General features: G+C 46.2%; 1 protein-coding gene across 3 annotated transcripts in view; it reads right to left on the bottom strand.

Annotated features, from left to right (window-relative positions):
• Positions 1-1,591: 1,591 nt before the first annotated feature.
• The window catches only part of PDZRN3 (PDZ domain containing ring finger 3), a 597,986-nt gene continuing 582,010 nt past the window's right edge, over positions 1,592-17,567 (bottom strand). For all 3 annotated transcript variants that reach the window (XM_086939398.1, XM_086939399.1, XM_086939400.1), the window contains 5 exons: positions 15,398-15,496; positions 12,606-12,668; positions 10,063-10,164; positions 4,375-4,491; positions 1,592-4,102 (listed from right to left, as the gene is read on the bottom strand). In XM_086939398.1, the coding sequence (XP_086795524.1) occupies positions 2,576-4,102; positions 4,375-4,491; positions 10,063-10,164; positions 12,606-12,668; positions 15,398-15,496 (1,908 nt within the window). In that variant the 3' untranslated portion in view covers positions 1,592-2,575. The remainder of the gene's footprint in view (positions 4,103-4,374; positions 4,492-10,062; positions 10,165-12,605; positions 12,669-15,397; positions 15,497-17,567) is intronic.

Genomic DNA, 17,567 nt, shown 5'->3' with positions numbered 1-17,567 from the left:
GTATGGCTGAAGATCATTGGTTGCCTACTTTATGGATGAAGATCATTGGTTGCCTACTATATGGATGAAGATCATTGGATGCCTACCGTGTGCAAGAAGATCATTGGTTGCCTACTGTGTGGATGAAGATCATTGGATGCCTACTGTTGCCTTATGTACAGTATTTGTTGTGTTCACCAGCTCTGACTCATCCACAATAACCAACTGTGCACTTGCACATGGGTTCGGGGAAGATTGCAGATTCAAGGAGAACTCAGGGAAAAATACAGTTCATAGGTTCTGCAAGAGAAAACTCCAGCAAACTCTACTTTTAGCAGGAGAGATTGTTGCAAAACAATTCTCCTGTTGTCAAAGTTATCAACTCTAGCCAACTGACCAGTGCAATTTGAAATCCATGTGTTTCTAACTAGCAGACATTGGTAATATTGAACTAACGGACACTGGCAGTACATATCTACTAGATGTTGCTAGTATTTATCTATTAGACATTGTCAGTATTTATTTAGTAAACATTTGTAGTATTACCGTAGTGAGACGTTGGTAGTTTTTCACTAACAGATCTTGGTAGCTGGAATTGGTTCAAATTAACTAGCAGACATTGTACTATATAACTAGTGGACTGTGATAGTAATTACCTAGTAGACCTTGGTAGTATAACAAGCAGACATTGATATAAATTAACTAGTACACATTGGTAGTATTTAAGCAGTATACATTGGCAGTATTTATCTAGAAGACATTGGCAATATTTGTCTAGTAATCATTGCTAGTATTTAACTAGTAGACATTGGTAGTATTCATCTAGTAAACATTGGTAGTATTTGTCTAGTAATCATTGCTAGTATTTAACTAGTAGACATTGGTAGTATTCATCTAGTAAACATTGGTAGTATTTGTCTAGTAAACATTGGTAGTATTTGTCTAGTAAACATTGGTAGTATTTAACTAGTAGACATTGGTAGTATTCATCTAGTAAACATTGGTAGTATTTGTCTAGTAAACATTGGTAGTATTTAACTAGTAGACATTGGTAGTATTTAGCTATCAGAGATTGGTGTTATTTACCTAGAAGACATTGGTAGCATTTAACTAGTAGACAATGCTAGTATTTAATTTCCAGACATTGGTCATATTCATACAATAGACATCTGTAATATTTAAGTTGTAGATATTGGTAGTCTTGACATTGGTGGTATTTAACTAGAAGACATTGGTAATATGTAACTAGTAGATGGCGCTAACCCCCCAAGTGTGGGACATGTTCTCGACAGACGCCAACTTTCAGCCCTTGATGTATTTAATGCAATCGGGGGCACCATCTGATCCCCAAATACACAATGTATCTATGATTGTTTGAATAGTAGGAAGCTCACCCCAATTCAACGCAATGTTTGGGGTAAAAGAACCGAACCGGGATGCTGTTAAGCAAAAGATAACGGATTTCTTGTATTTCTGCAAATTCAGCCTTCTTTATTATGGACCACAAAGAACGACAAATTAAAGGCAGGAGGTTGAGTCTGAGAGGGCAGAACAACGCAATCAGCATGGTATATTTACAAAGTTCACGTAAAAAAGGCAATTTAAACAGGTCTCAGATACAAAACAATAATTTATTGTAGCTTCCGTCCTACTTTCCATTACTGTCTGTGGCTAGTTGTGATTGTATGAAATTGCCTTTTTAATCCAGATCATTCAAACAAATATGAAAACAGCTATTAATGTGAACTGGTAAAATTATATTTCCTAAAAACAATCAGCTGTACATGCAATTTCAATTTAGCGGGCGGCAATGTTCGCAAACTGTAAAAGCGGAAGAATATTTGGCTTAAGATCCTTAGACTTTAAAGAAAAAAGTGTTTCTAAAAAAAATTAACCACTCATTATTGGTGGTTTAATGATAAGCCTAAGGCTGTTCGGTTGATAAAACTTTACATTGTAGGGGAATCGACTACCCAGTCTGCAAACCTGCACTCCTGTAAATATGGATAAATAGTAGGGTACAATATACAAAGTACACAACAGCAATACAATCCTACAAAATGCAGTTTCATAAAAAATACTTTTACATTGGCAGGTATGTTTGTGTTTTGTGTCTTTTTGTTGCAAAAGGTGTTTTTTTCTATGAATATAATTAAAGCAAATTGCTTTTGTAGCTATGATTAAGAAGTTTCCTGATATTCAAAAGCTGTATGCAAAAAATAAAAAAAAGTACAATCGAGATTTCTCCAAAAGCATTGCTTACTAAAATTGCCTTCAAAAACTGTGCTGGGTGGCCTTGCTCTCAGAGGCTGGTCACCCAAGGGTGTGTCCTGATTCAGATACTCACTCTGTGACCCAGGGTTGTCATTTATGACTTATGTACAGGACTTGCCACTTTTAACGAGGCAGGAAGTCCACCTCTAAGATAGCAGTATTTACACACGGTCAGAGCTCTGAAGAATCATGTTTGTCAAGCAACTGCTCACGAAGCCAGTTGTAGGCGTAAGATGTGTCGCGGCTGCACACACGTGCAAAACCACTGTGCAGATGAGTTATTAGAAGTAGGCAGACATGGGCACTTGCCTCCATTTTGATCTTATACAGTAGTTACAGATAAGAGGGAATTGTACACCCTGGTGCCCTCCGGGGACTTGGCGCCATGGGTTAGCAGTTCCTGGATCGTCATCCAGTTGTCGAATATCTTTTTGTTTCGCTTCTTCATCATTTTTTTGTGGCTGAGGTCGATAATGTTCACCTCCTTCCTCTCATCCGAGCTCTGCTGCTCCTTGAGACAGTCTAGCCTGCTCTGCATCATGAACTCCCGCCTCCGCTTCTGCTCGGTGGCCTTGCGCGCGTGCTGCTTGCGCTCCTCCTTGCTCCAGTAGCGGCCCATCTTGAGCTCGCTGATGGCGTCATCATCAGTCGTCATGCCGCTGCGCTCTTCCTTGATCTTAATGGCTCGCTCCCGCAGCAGGCGGTCCCGCACTGGTCTCTTGGTGATGTAGCGCGTGCCATCACTCCTCACCTTGACCTTCCACTCCATCCGAGCCTCGGCCTGGCTCGAGGCGGCCAGGTCTTTGCACATGCTGACCAGGCTCATCTGGCTCTGCGCGTACTCCACCGCTGACTTCTGCTGGATCAGCTGCATGTAGCTCTGGTAGTGCTGGGCATGGGCAGGGATGTGGGCATGTTTGTATGGCGAGGAGTGACCAGAAGGCTTCTGAGATGGACTCTTGACGGCCTCCCCACTCACCCGTTCTTTGCCCTGCTCACTCTCCCTGACCGATGGGTGGGCCCGGGCAGGGCTCGACTCGCGACTCTTGACCACGGGTAGCAAACTCTTCTGGGAAATGCAGAAGGGTATTGCACTGCCCGTTGCCCCCTGCGTGCTTTGACAGTTGATGCCCTCCATAGTTCTACGCAGCGAGTTGTCGGGAGAAAGCTCCAGGGTCAGTGGGGTGCTCCGACAGCTTTCACCAGTGTTGTAGGCACTAGAACTATCCTTGTCTGATTTCTCAGGGAGCTCAGTAATGTCAGAAAGTTCATGTCTACGAACGTCAATGCTTGTATTGTAGTTTCTAAATCCACTGTTGTGCAGCATCCAGGAATCCCTGTACTGGTCCTTCAGCTGCTGCATCTTATGCGCCCTCACAATATTTAGACACTCCATCTCTATGCTTTGCAACTCTTCGTTCAACATTTCCAGCTCCCGGTCAACACTTTCTTGGTCATTCTTACTGATGTCCATTGCATTGCTTTGGCTAAACAGACTGCCTTGGGTGGCACACTTGACTTGGCACTTGAGTTCCAGCAGCTCCCGAAATCTCTCACACTCGTCATCTGGTATGCCTAGAAAATCTGCATCCGTATAGTCCGCGGAGATGAAGGACTCATTGCTGAATTGCATGTCGCCACTTCCAAGAGTGTCCTGGCTGTACATGAGCTTCTTCTGACTTTCAAGGGTGTTCAAGGAAACATTCTGCTCATCTGCTACATTCTCCTGCTCCGAGCTTTCATCATTTCGGGTACTCTCGTCCGTGCGTCCCACGCCACTGTCCTTTTCATGCTGGTTCGACAAGATGGTGGCTGTGTCCGTAGTTCCTCCATCTTCTTCGAGTTTTTTCTAAACAGAAAATTTGTTGGAAGGTGTGAATACATGTGGCATTGTCGTTTATTTCAAGACAGTGACAGTAAAATATTTACAGAACAGTATCCCATTTTAAATCCACCCATTATTGGTCCAATTTCATTGATTTAATAAGATATTTATAAAGATGCCCATTTATACTTTCCTTTCCCTAAATTCATTGACAGATAACTCACTTTATGATCGAATTTTGTTTAAAAAACAGAGACAAATAATGTCTGCAACGCAAATTAACTGTTTCCCATTACCTGTTGGAGCATACTGGCAGTATACTGCATGGCTTGGTGATGTTGTTCCTCCAGCATATCCATGTGTAATTCATCCAGAAAATCATTTCTGTCATCATCCATCCATCCTTCATCGAGCTATCAAAGACAGATTCAAATGAAGAGGATTCAATATGACGAAAAGGACAACATTCCTGTGATCAACACAAAGCCAAAGGTACCCATCTCCCATGGACATTATAATAACAGGTGCATGCTTGGAAGTCTTAATCTTGCATAGTGTATGCAGTGGTCATGATTGTAGCATTCAGATGTGGTTACAGGTGATTTGCATACTTAACTTCTTTTTCAACACTTTAGTAATCTGCATGTTCGAATATGTCACAGTAGGGATGTGCTAAGAGTATACAGCTACTTCATTATTTGATTGTGTCAGTAGACCTACTTGCCTGAATTTCTGCCTGAGATGTATAGTGTCAAGCTCCAAGAGAACCAGGTCATTGGTGTGTGCCATATAAATGGTGGTGGTGATGACAGTTATGTATGTGTTTGCTCATTGGAAGCCAGTGTCACCTGCAAGACTGATACATTAACATGACATTAAATTATCTGCAAGTCTGATGAGGGGGTGTTGGGTTTTCTGCAATCTAGTGATCGTATCCTGAAGTAGGGAAATTTGCACCGAGTGACAGTGGGAGAGCTGACGCTGATTTATGTGTAAACTGGAGTTTCCTATCTTGAATCATGCTTTAAAGATCAGAGCCTAGGGACAGCAACATGTCAAAGATTAGTACACACATTCTATCCTAGTATCCAGGGACTCAGGCTCTGATGTAAACTTAAAAACAAGACAAGCTCTAAGTGACAGCTGTCCTCATGCTTCTATTTTAAGAAAGATATTCTCTGACATTCAGATTAAGAAACTCAGAGCCACCCGCAGAGGGGATATGCCTGGATGAAACAGATCACACCAATAGTGAAAGAATCGGCGTAGCTAGTCATGTGTCAAGTGTTAGCCAAGGTGGTTTTCAGGCAACCAGTCATTTTAATTACTTAATTAATGTTGGTCAGTTTAGAACATAGTTGGTATCATGGAGCGGATGTGTATATGAGTTTTCATTTTTAAGTGGAGCAGTACATTTAAGGGATGTTTGATCTAAAAGCTTCTGAGGTTAGGTGGGAGTATGATATAAAAGCTGCTGTGGATAGGTGGGAGTATGGTCTAAAAGCTGCTGAGGATAGATGGAAGTATGATCTAAAAGCAGATGAGCATGGGTTTGAGTAAGAGCTAAAAGATTCTGAGGTTAGGTGGGAGTATGATCTAAAAGCTGCTGCGGATAGTAAGAGTATGATCTAAAAGCTGCTGAGGATAGATGGAAGTATGATCTAAAAGCAGATGAGCATGGGTTTGAGTAAGAGCTAAAAGATTCTGAGGATGGGTGGGAGTATGATTTAAAAGATGCTGAGGAGAGGTGGAAGAATGATTTAAAAGCTACTGAAGATATATAGGAGTATGGTCTAAAAGATGCTGAGGATAGATGGGAGAATGATTTAAAAGCTACTGAAGATAGGTAGGAGTATGATCTAAAAGATGCTGAGGATAGGTGGGAATATGATATAAAAGCTTCCAAGGTTAGGTGGGAGTATGATCTAAAAGCTTCCGTGGTTAGGTGGGAGTATGATCTAAAAGCTTCCGAGGTTAGGTGGAAGTATGATCTAAAAGCAGATGAGCATGGGTTTAAGTAAGATCTAAAAGATGCTGAGGATAGGTGGGAGTATGTTTTAAAAGATGCTGATAAGAGGTGGGAGAATGATTTAAAAGCTACTGAAGATAGGTAGGAATATGATCTAAAAGATGCGGAGGATTGGTGGGAGAATGATTTAAAAGCTACTGAAGAAAGGTAGGAGTATGATCTAAAAGATGCTGAGGATAGGTGGGAGTATGACCTAAAAGCTTCCGAGGTTAGGTGGGAGTATGATCTAAAAGCTTCCAAGGTTAGGTGGGAGTATGATCTAAAAGCTTCCGAAGTTAGGTGGGAGTATGATCTAAAAGCTTCTGAAGTTAGGTGGGAGTATGATCTAAAAGCTGCTGAGGATAGGTAGGAGTATGGTCTAAAAGCTGCTGAGGATAGATGGGAATTTGATCTAAAAGCTGCTGGGGATAGGTGGCAGAATGATCTAAAAGCTGATGAGGATAGATGGAAGTTTGATCTAAAAGCTGCTGAGGATTGGTGTGTAAAAGATTTAAAAGCTGCTGTGCATTTGTGGAAGTAAGATCTAGAAGCTGCTGAGGATAGGTGGGAGTATGATCTAAAAGCTGCTGAGGATAGGTAGGAGTATGATCTAAAAACTGCTGAGGATAGGTAGGAGTATGATCTAAAGGCAGCTGATAATAGGTAGGAGTATGATCTAAAAGCTGCTGCGGATAGGTAGGAGTATGATCTAAAAGCTGCTGAGGATAGATGGAAGTATGATCTAAAAGCAGATGAGCATGGGTTTGAGTAAGATCTAAAAGATGCTGAGGATAGGTGGGAGTATGATTTAAAAGATGCTGATGACAGGTGTGAGAATGATTTAAAAGCTACTGAAGATAGGTAGGAGTATCATTTAAAAGATGCTGAGGATAGGTGGGAGTATGACCTAAAAGCTTCTGAGGTTAGGTGGGAGTATGATCTGAAAGCTTCCATGGTTAGGTGGGAGTATGATCTAAAAGCTTCAGAGGTTAGGTGGGAGTATGATCTAAAAGCCTCCGAGGTTAGGTGGGAGTATGATCTAAAAGCTGCTGAGGATAGGTAGGAGTACGGTCTAAAAGCTGCTGATGATAGATGGGAGTTTGATCTAAAAGCTGCTGAGGATAGGTGGAAGAATGATCTAAAAGCTGATGAGGATAGATGGAAGTTTGATCTAAAAGCTGCTGAGGATTGGTGTGTAAAAGATTTAAAAGCTGCTGTGCATTTGTGGAAGTAAGATCTAAAAGCTGCTGAGGATTGGTGGGAGTATGATCTAAAAGCTGCTGAAGATAGGTGAGAGTATGATCTAAAAGCTGCTGAGGATAGATGGGAGTTTGATCTAAAAGCTGCTCGGGATAATTGAGAGGATGATATACAAGCTGCTGAGGACAGGTGAGAGGATGATATAAAAGCTGCTGAGTATAGGTGAGAGGATGATATACAAGCTACTGAGGACAGGTGAGAGGATGATATAAAAGCTGCTGAGGATAGTTGAGAGCATGATATACAAGCTGCTGAGAACAGGTGAGAGGATGATATAAAAACTGCTGAGAATAGGTGAGAGGTTTATATAAAAGCTGCTGAAGATAGGTGAGAGGATGATATATAAGCTGCTGAGGACAGGTGAGAGGACAATATAAAAGCTGCTGAGGATAGGTAAGAGGATGAGATACAAGCTGCTGAGGACAGGGGAGAGGATGATATAAAAGCTGCTGAGGATAGGTAAGAGGATGAGATACAAACTGCTGAGGACAGGTGAGAGGATTATATAAAAGCTGCTGAAGATAGGCGAGAGGATGATATACAAGCTACTGAGGACAGGTGAGAGGATGATATAAAAGCTGCTGAGGAAAGGTAAGAGGATGAGATACAAGCTGCTGAGGACAGGTGAGAGGATTATATAAAAGCTGCTGAAGATAGGTGAGAGGATGATATACAAGCTGCTGAGGACAGGTGAGAGGATGATTTAAAAGCTGCTGAGGATAGGTAAGAGGATGAGATACAAGCTGCTGAGGACAGGTGAGAGGATGATATAAAAACTGCCGAGGATAGGTGAGAGGACATTAGACAAGCTGCTGAGGACAGGTGTGAGAATGATATAAAAACTGATGAGGATAGGTGAGAGGATTTTATAAACGCTGCTGAAAATAGGTGAGAGGATGATATACAACCTGCTGAGAACAGGTGAGAAGATGATATAGAAGCGGCTGAGGATGGATGTGAGGATTATATAAAAACTGCTGAAGATGGGTGAGAGGATGATATACAAGCTGTGATGACAGGTGAGAGGATGATATAAAAGCTGCGGAGGATGAGTGTGAGTATGATCTAAAAGCTGCTGTGCATATGTGGGAGTAAGATCTAAAAGATGCTGAGGATAGGTGAGAGGAGGATATAAAAACTGCTGAGGATAGATAGATGGGAGTTTGATCGTGTATGATCTAAAAGCTGCTGAGGATAGGTGAGTGGATGATATACAAGCAGCTGAGGATAGGTGAGATGGTGACATAAAAGCTGCTGAGGATAGGTGGGAGTACAATTTAAAAGGGCTGTGAGAGAGCATGAAATGTATGTCGGGGAGAGCGTGGGCTGTGAGAGAGCATGAAATGTATGTCGGGGAGAGCGTGGGCTGTGAGAGAGCATGAAATGTGTGTCAGGGAGAGCACAGGCTGAGAAAAATTATGAAATGTATGTCAGGGAGGGCATGGGCTTTGAGAGAGCATGAAATGTGTGTCTGGGGGAACATAGGCTGTGAGAGAGCATGAAATGTGTGCCAATGAGAGCATGAGTTAAGAGAGAGCATGACATGTGTGCCAGGGAGAGCATGGGCTGTGAGAGAGAATGAAATGTGTGCCTGGGAGAGAATGAGCTCTGAGAAAGCATTCACTGTGAGAGAGCACGAAGCATGTGCCTGGGCATGTCAACAGAGACTATGGTTCACGTTAAGACCAAGTCAAGGTCACTCTAAAGTGACCTTTGACATCAGTTCAGATCATGATGTGATTCTAGCTTTTAATGTGAACAACAATAACAAACAGGGTTTGCACCTTCTGCCTCTGTGTTGTTAACCTTTGGTGTAAACTCTTCCCAGGGGCTGCCGAGGGTGAGGACAGAGAGTGGGTGAGGTGTGGACGCGTCGTCTTCATCCTCGTGCATGGCGGCGCTCAGGTGTGTATGGGGGGGGGGCCTGCTCCAGACCGTACCGGATGGCGTGACACACGCACACTGTGGTGCATGGCCTGAGTTCTCAGCCTCAGACCCATCACCAAGGCCATTCATCCAAACACCTGTACCCCTCACCTGGAGCTCTGGCCTCGCCACCAGCAGGGACACCGCCTGAGGTGTCAGCCTCAGACCCATCACCAAGGCCATTCATCCAAACCCCTGTACCCCTCACCTGGAGCTCTGGCCTCGCCACCAGCAGGGACACCGCCTGAGGTCTCAGCCTCAGACCCATCACCAAGGCCATTCATCCAAACACCTGTACCCCTCACCTGGAGCTCTGGCCTCGCCACCAGCAGGGACACCGCCTGAGGTCTCAGCCTCAGACCCATCACCAAGGCCATTCATCCAAACCCCTGTACCCCTCACCTGGAGCTCTGGCCTCGCCACCAGCAGGGACACCGCCTGAGGTCTCAGCCTCAGACCCATCACCAAGGCCATTCATCCAAACACCTGTACCCCTCACCTGGAGCTCTGGCCTCGCCACCAGCAGGGACACCGCCTGAGGTCTCAGCCTCAGACCCATCACCAAGGCCATTCATCCAAACCCCTGTACCCCTCACCTGGAGCTCTGGCCTCGCCACCAGCAGGGACACCGCCTGAGGTCTCAGCCTCAGACCCATCACCAAGGCCATTCATCCAAACCCCTGTACCCCTCACCTGGAGCTCTGGCCTCGCCACCAGCAGGGACACCGCCTGAGGTCTCAGCCTCAGACCCATCACCAAGGCCATTCATCCAAACACCTGTACCCCTCACCTGGAGCTCTGGCCTCGCCACCAGCAGGGAGACCGCCTTGCAGTCCTCGCTCGTCAGCAGCGCCACCGCCTCCTCCCGGTTCTGCACTTCCACGCCATTGATCTGAAAGTACAAGTGTATGTGGTAAGGATGTGTGAGAGGGTGGGTCAATGTACCCTCTGCTCGTCCCATGCACAGGGCACCCATGCACTATGAGCCTCATAGGATGGTCCTATCAGATCCTCTACATCCAACCAGATTCCCTTCGACTGTCATGGGTCCTGCCCAGGCGATGCTCACAGGTTCAGCCTGTGCGTCCAACCCTCTGACGGCACCGGGCTCTGTTGGGCTCTGGGGAACTCTAGGGGTCTCCAACTCACACGGCGGGTGCCACAAATTAAAGACCTGGCCCCGGCACTTCTGGGGAACAGCGTGTCCTTTGCTTCACTTCTTGGAAGGATGTTGTCCAAAGTGTCCACCAGGACAGCCCTCCCTTCTGTCAAGGCACTAGAGACCCCCTCTTTACATCACCTCCATAGCTCCTGCCCCCCTCGTACCTCTGTTGTTCTCCTAGCTAGCTCCTGAATAGGCGTGGGTGGTAAATTCCGTTCCGCTTGCAGAATTTGTGGAATTTGGGTAATTTCGCATTACGCAGAGAACGCGGAATTGCCAAAAATTCCCCAATCCGCGGCTTTCCCGAATGTTTAACTTGTTTGCACTTTCAACATCAGTGTTCGCAAGATATTTTCCCCCGAGCACCCAAACAGCATTTGCGAACAGGAAAAAAGCATTGTGAAAGGGCGGAACAAGCAATTCTGAGTGTTTGCAGAACTCTGTGTGCTCGCGGAGATTTTTTACCATTTCGCGGAGCTTTGCGTACCGCGACTACGCAAATTCCGCCCACCTGAATGGAGGGTGCATGGCTCTATGCCCCATCTGTAGGCTTCAGGCAGCTGGACGTGTGGGGATGGGCCTCATGATTGTCCCACGTGTCCACCTGGAGAGCCCCCCTTCTGTCGTGCACTAGAGACCCCCTTCCTTTCTTCACCTCCACAACTCCTGCCTTCCTTGTACCTCTACTGACCTCGCTAATCACTGAAGGGAGGATGCACGGCTGTTCGCCCCTCTGTAGGCTTCAGGGAGCTGGAGGTCTGGGGACGATAATACTGTGCTAGGTAAGTGCTCCTTCCAGTACTCTCCCCTCACCCCCCCGCCCTACAACAGACAGGTGAGTACCCTTGTGTCTACCGCACCCCCTTCCAAGGGGTTGGAGAGCGCCATGTTAACTCCAACCCAATCCGCCTTCTCAAGGCACCTCCAAGCTCTGTTGACCGACGCCAGGGGGCCCAACGTGAGTACAGAAGGGCCCCATCCAAGACTAATTTAAAGACACCTGTGGGAGATCAGTTTAAATTGAATCATTTCAAAGGGAGTGCCCCTGGCCACGTGGGCCAATGCTGGACACCACTCTAAGGCATCCAGCTGTGACCTAAAGCCCCTCCTACTGCCAGCTCCGCCCCTCTTCTGGGGAAGGAGCGAGAATAAAACGGATTTACCAATGAGGTTCATCAAATGTTATTTTCTGCGGCTCTCACTCGCGCACGTTAACTGTAAAACCCTCTTGTGCCCAGGTGTAAAACTATGATAGAAAACAACTGTCCCTGCTTTCTGGATTGTTTTGTTTCAACTCCCTGGTTGTGTTCTCAACCTACTGTACCCCAAACCCCACTGCCTGCTCTGACAATGTTTTATGCAGCAACACCCCGAAAACAGAGACAAAGGGCTGCATCTCAGAAAATACCTTTTACAATTTCATTTTTCTCAAGTAAAAAACACAATTATATACCCGCATAAAAAGAGCACCTGGAAATGCAGGTGCTGACTTTTTTCCTTTTCTGCTTGGGGAATTCATATAGAAATCGGACCCACCCCATCAACATTTTATGGAGAGTTCCCTCTGTCTTCTGATCCTTAAGATATCTATCTATTTATCTATTTATCTATTTATCTATCTATCTTCTATCTATCTATCTATCTATCTATCTATCTATCTATCTATCTATCTATCTATCTATCTATCTATCTATCTATCTATCTATCTATCTATCTGTCTGTCTGTCTGTCTGTCTGTCTGTCTGTCTGTCTGTCTGTCTGTCTGTCTGTCTGTCTGTCTGTCTGTCTATCTATCTATCTATCTATCTATCTATCTATCTATCTATCTATCTATCTATCTATCTATCTACCTATCTATCTATCTATCTATCTATCTATCTATCTATCTATCTATCTATCTATCTATCTATCTATCTATCTATCTATCTATCTATCTATCTATCTATCTATCTATCTATCTATCTATATATCTATATATCTATATATATATATCCCGCCGTTTCCAGGACAGGAAGTGCACAAAAGCAGTTTATCACTGCATACGTCGTCCTCGGCTCATAAAGCTATTGGCACGTGAGAGACCCTCATACGTGCAACCAAACTCGTGAATGGCGTTTTAAGACTTGACCCACAAATGGTCGTGCTCTGAGAGGGTAAAACAGCGCTCTTACCTGTATGATGCGGTCTCCTTCCCGGATGCGCCCGTCCCTGGCCGCGATACTGTTCGGATCAATCTAGGAGAAAAAAAAAAGCATCTTTAGCGTCCCTGCTTAATGCTGCTGGAAGCTGACACGCTGGGCGCTAGAACCTCAGACTCCGAGAAATAGCGTTCAGGAGCAAATCTCTGTTAAACGATGCTAAGTTTGTGACATTATGAATATTTGATTTAAAAAAATGACGATGCTGCTTGCTGGTAACTTCTTGCACAGGGACAGGTGACTGTTTTTTAACACCCTTTGCACAGTGACGTTTAACCCCTTCGCTGCGGCGGCTATTCCGCCGCAGCGCTAAAGGGGCGGGGCGGCCGCGCGGCGGCCGCATGCTGGTGACGGAGCCGCTCCGTCACCAGCCGCGGTTGAGCTATGCTGGTGACGGAGAGGTTCCGTCATGACCCGCCCCGCTCATTAGAACGCCCGCGCAGGCGCGAAATCAGCGCCGCGCAGGCGCGGCGGCTGGGCCATGACGGAACCGCTCCGTCATCAGCACAGCTCAACTGTAGCTGATGACGGAGCGGTTCCGTCATCAGCAGGGGAGGGGTTAAAAAGTGCTTTCTAAATCCGGTGAAGGCCTTGCAGTGAATAGCGCTTTCTCTGCTCTACTCGGAAGCAGCGCTTTCTCTTCTGCCCATCCCTTCCTTGACTGCTCTCTTGAAGGCCTGGGCGAAGTAATTTCAGTACTTTTGTGTTACTCTTTTGACACAAATTTACAGAAAATGACATGATTATTTACGCCCGTTTGCTTAGCAATGTGTAATTTGACATAAAAATCCTACTACATGAGCACAAGAACAACAGGCCCGATTCACAGAACTAACAAGACAAAATCCTAAACTTACTACCATTTCGGTATTCACAGAAGGCACTTACTCATTTCGGTATTCACAGAAGTTAGGAGTCCTAGCTTTACTACTCCTAATTTTAAGACTTTCGGTATTCACAGAAGGCATTTAGGAGTCCTAAAGTTAGATCTCCTAACTTCTGTGAATACCGAAATGAGTAAGTGCCTTCTGTGAATACCAAAATGGTAGTAACTTTAGGATTTTGTCTTAAGTTAGCTCTGTGAATCGGGACCAGCAATTGTAGCGCTGTGAGTCGCTGCTGAGTGCTTCTGTTTGTGTTCTGTTGCGTTAAGCACTATTTCTAAGCCAAAAAGGCATCCCTGGTTCTATTTGGGACGCACGTGTACATGTAGGGCCAGATGTATGATGGCCAAAATAGCGCCTCGCAAATTGCAATTATTTTGCGACTTGCAATTTGCGAGGCGCTATTTTTGATGTACAACAGTGTCTTAACAGTGTTTGCGTTTCCCAATGGGATCGTAAATAGAGAGGCTCATGAATATTAATGAGCCTCTCTCAATGTGCGACCCCATTGGGAATGACAGACCCTCCCAGGGATGGTGGCCTGCTGGGCTCAGCAGACCACCATTTCTGGGACTGCTTTTAAATAAAGCAGTTTAAATAAAAATGCAGCTCGTTTTCCTTAAAGGAAAACGGGATGCATTAAAAAAAAAAAAAAAATAAACGTTTTTGTTTCTTTTTCTAAGGGCAGGCAGTGCTCCCTGGGTCCACTGCCTGCTCTTAAAATACATTTTACCCTGTGTTTGCAAAGGGGAAGGGGTCCCCACCCTTCTCTTTTGCAACCCCATTACCAACCTCTTCAACCATTACCGCCCTCTTAAAGAGGGTGATAATTTGCGAGTGGTTTGCGCCCGCAATTGTGGACATAAAACATTCTTACATAGGGTTGCATTCGCTATTAGGAAGGGAATGCCCCTTCCTAATAGCGAGTCGCAAAACCCTATTTTGTGAGTCTCAAAAAATTGCGAGTTGCAAAATAGGGTTTTTACATTCCCCATGCTGTTTTTGCATGCGCAAACAGGTTCGCAAACCCATTTGCGCATGCAAATATGGTCGTACATCTGGCCCTTAGCGCTAAAAAAATAGCGCTAAATCCTGGGTCTCACTCCTTCCTTCAAGATGTATAATCTGGCGTAATTGTATTGTAATTGTACATGCGTAACAGCAAATGATGCGAGTTCCGCCCCCTGACTGTAGTCCCTCCGTTTCTGCTGCAGTCACGCGCCTGAGTCTCACTTATTTATGAGACTTCAATTAGCTGCTTCTCTGCAGAGAATACTACGGTTTTCTTCTGCACACTCATGCAGTAGAACAGAGGGCATTTAGCAGCTGTCTGGTGTTTCTGATGAGTCAGAAGGGCTGGGGACGTGTCAGTAACAAAACAGGTGACATTTGGCATGTGAATTACACTCCCATACAGCAGACCTTCCAGAGCACTAGAGCAACCTGACTGTCTGTCTATGTGTCTGTCTGTCCACCTGATTACCCAAACTTCTAAGTACCAGTGAGTACCTTCCTATTTAAAGCACTGTTCCTGAAGTAATAATTAGGCCTGGGCTGTAAATTCCATTCCGCTTGCGGAATTTGCAGAATTTGGGAAATTTTGCGTTCCACAAAGATCGCGGGATTGCCAAAAATTCTGTGATCCGCGACTTTGTGGAATTTTTTGCTTGTTCGCGCTTTCGCAATGCGCGTTCGGAAGATATTTCCCCCGAGCATGCAAACAGCGTTTGCGAACAGGAAAAAAGCATTGTCAATGGGCGAGACAAGCAATTCCACGTTTTCGCAAAACTCTGTGTTTACCATTTCACAGAGCTTTGCATAGCGCTACCACGCAAATTCCGCCCACCCCTAGTAATAATGTGAGGAGAATGTGCGGGGTACCTCGCTGATGTAAATGCCGGTGTCGTCCTCGTCGTCCGTCCGGTAGCACACCGTCAGGCCCAGTTTTTCCTGGCTGTTCAGTCGGTACAGGTCCACTTGCTGGAAATAGAAAAGGGACAAGAAGAGCATTCATTAGTGCACTGGACACATGCGCTGGATGTTTTGTTATGTTACTATAACTTGTAGAGCGCACACACCAAACGGTTTTTGGCGCAGAGGTAACGCCCAACGCGGCATCGGATACTAGTGATAGGTCTGCTTAAAGATCCAGGAATCTCCGAAAATCATTGGGAGCAGGTTAATCTACAGATATCAAAGTAATGTATGTATCAGAGCAGGTTAAACTATAGATCCGTATCAGAGCTCAATAACCAGAGCATTGGTGACCCCAAAACCAATATCCAGACTTTCAAAAGTGAGGCTTGCATTATTTACAGGAAAGAAAAATCACCAAGAGTTCACACCGAGCCTGACTATAAATATTACCACTCTCGTAAGCAAGCATTAGCAAAGCCAATATGCCTGGCGCTGGTTGCTGGCCTACTGACTTTGCTAATGCTTGTTTTGTCAAGGTTTTGTAAAACTTGATTGTGGGGGAAGCTGACAATTTCATTACATTGAATAAGAAGAAAAACATTGGCAAAAAGCAAAAATATTTGTGGTCTCAAAAAGTGGACCGGCACTGCAGGGACTGCTTCGTGTGCGGATGCGTTCCTCGTGGAAGGGCTGAATGCCGCCGCTCATGTATTTATTTATTTATAAAGTTTTATATAGGCGCCTCGTGCACTGCAGCAACGCTGCACAGAGCAGCACATACATACAAAGTACTGCAGACTCGAGTTTAAAGTGAACGCTCCTCTGAGTCGTCACAACCTTTGTCAGATGCCTGACACGTCAGCTCACCTTCACATATGAACATGTACTCATCGCCGCATCATTCATGGCACTTCAAAGTGACGCAGGAGGGCAGAGGTCAAGGCGCGCCCCTGGCACATTCCTCCTGAAAAGCTCATTTTAGCCCCAAGTCAAGTCAAGTCAAGTCAAAGGATTTATATAGCGCACTACATACCCGTAGGGTTTCAAGGCGCTTAGGAAGGGGAAGGAGAATTACTTGTCAAAAATCCACGTAAGCAGCGTGGGTCAACGATACCGCTACACGGAGGAGAAGCAGTGCAGCTCGTCTGTCAAACAACCGAGGATCACAGACGCGTCTGTGTCCGTGAACCGTGGGAGCAGTGCCTGGAGCCCACGCGAGACGGGGGCGGACCTCGGGGGGAGTCACCGGCTTTAAGGCGCTGCATTATATAAGCACCTGAATACTGATCTAAACTGAGATGGGGGTACCCCCGCCAGGACCGGCGCCAAGTTGTCGCCACCGCTCAGTAGCCCGGAGGGCAGGTGGGGCGCTCCTGGGGGGGCCAGCCCCATGGACAGGCTGGCAGGGTCGGGGCAGTGTCTGCCTGACTTGGACCCGGCACATGGAAGTCTGCGCTCAGACGGTGAAACCAGGGGTGATGTGTGCCCAGGCAGCGGTGCCAGGAGTAATGAGTGCCCAGGCAGCGGTGCGAGGAGTGTTCTGTGCTCAGGCAGCGGTGCCAGGGGTGATGAGTGACTAGTCAGGTGGTGCCAGGGGTGATGTGTGCACAGCCAAGCGGTATTTAGGGCGACATGTACCCAGGCAGCATTACCAGGGGTTATGTGTACCCGACCAGGCGGTATTGAGGGTGATGTGTGCCCGGAAGTGGTGCCAGCGGTGATGAGTGATAAGGCAGTGGTGCCAGGGGTGATGTGTGCTCAGGCAGCGGTGCCAGAGGTGATGAGGGTCGAGGCAGCGATGCCAGGGGTGATGTGTGCCCAGGCAGCGGTGCTAGGGGTGATGTGTGCCCAGACAGCGGTGCCAGGGGTGATGTGTTCTCAGGCAGCGATACCAGGCGTGATGTGTGCTGAGGCAGTGGTGGCAGAGGTGATGAGTGCTCAGGCAGTGGTACCAGGCGCGATGTGTGCTCAGGCAGCGGTGCCTGGGGTGATGTGTGCTCAGGCAGCGGTGCCAGGGGTGATGTGTGCTCAGGCAGTGGTGCCAGAGGTGATGTGTGCCCAGACAGCGGTGCCAGGGGTGATGTGTTCTCAGGCAGTGGTACCAGGCGCGATGTGTGCTCAGGCAGCGGTGCCT

This window comes from Lissotriton vulgaris, chromosome 9 (assembly GCF_964263255.1).
Source record: "Lissotriton vulgaris chromosome 9, aLisVul1.2, whole genome shotgun sequence".
Lineage (NCBI taxonomy): Eukaryota > Metazoa > Chordata > Amphibia > Caudata > Salamandridae > Lissotriton > Lissotriton vulgaris.
Note: the sequence above shows the minus strand (reverse complement) of the source record. Positions and strands in the feature narration are given on the sequence as shown.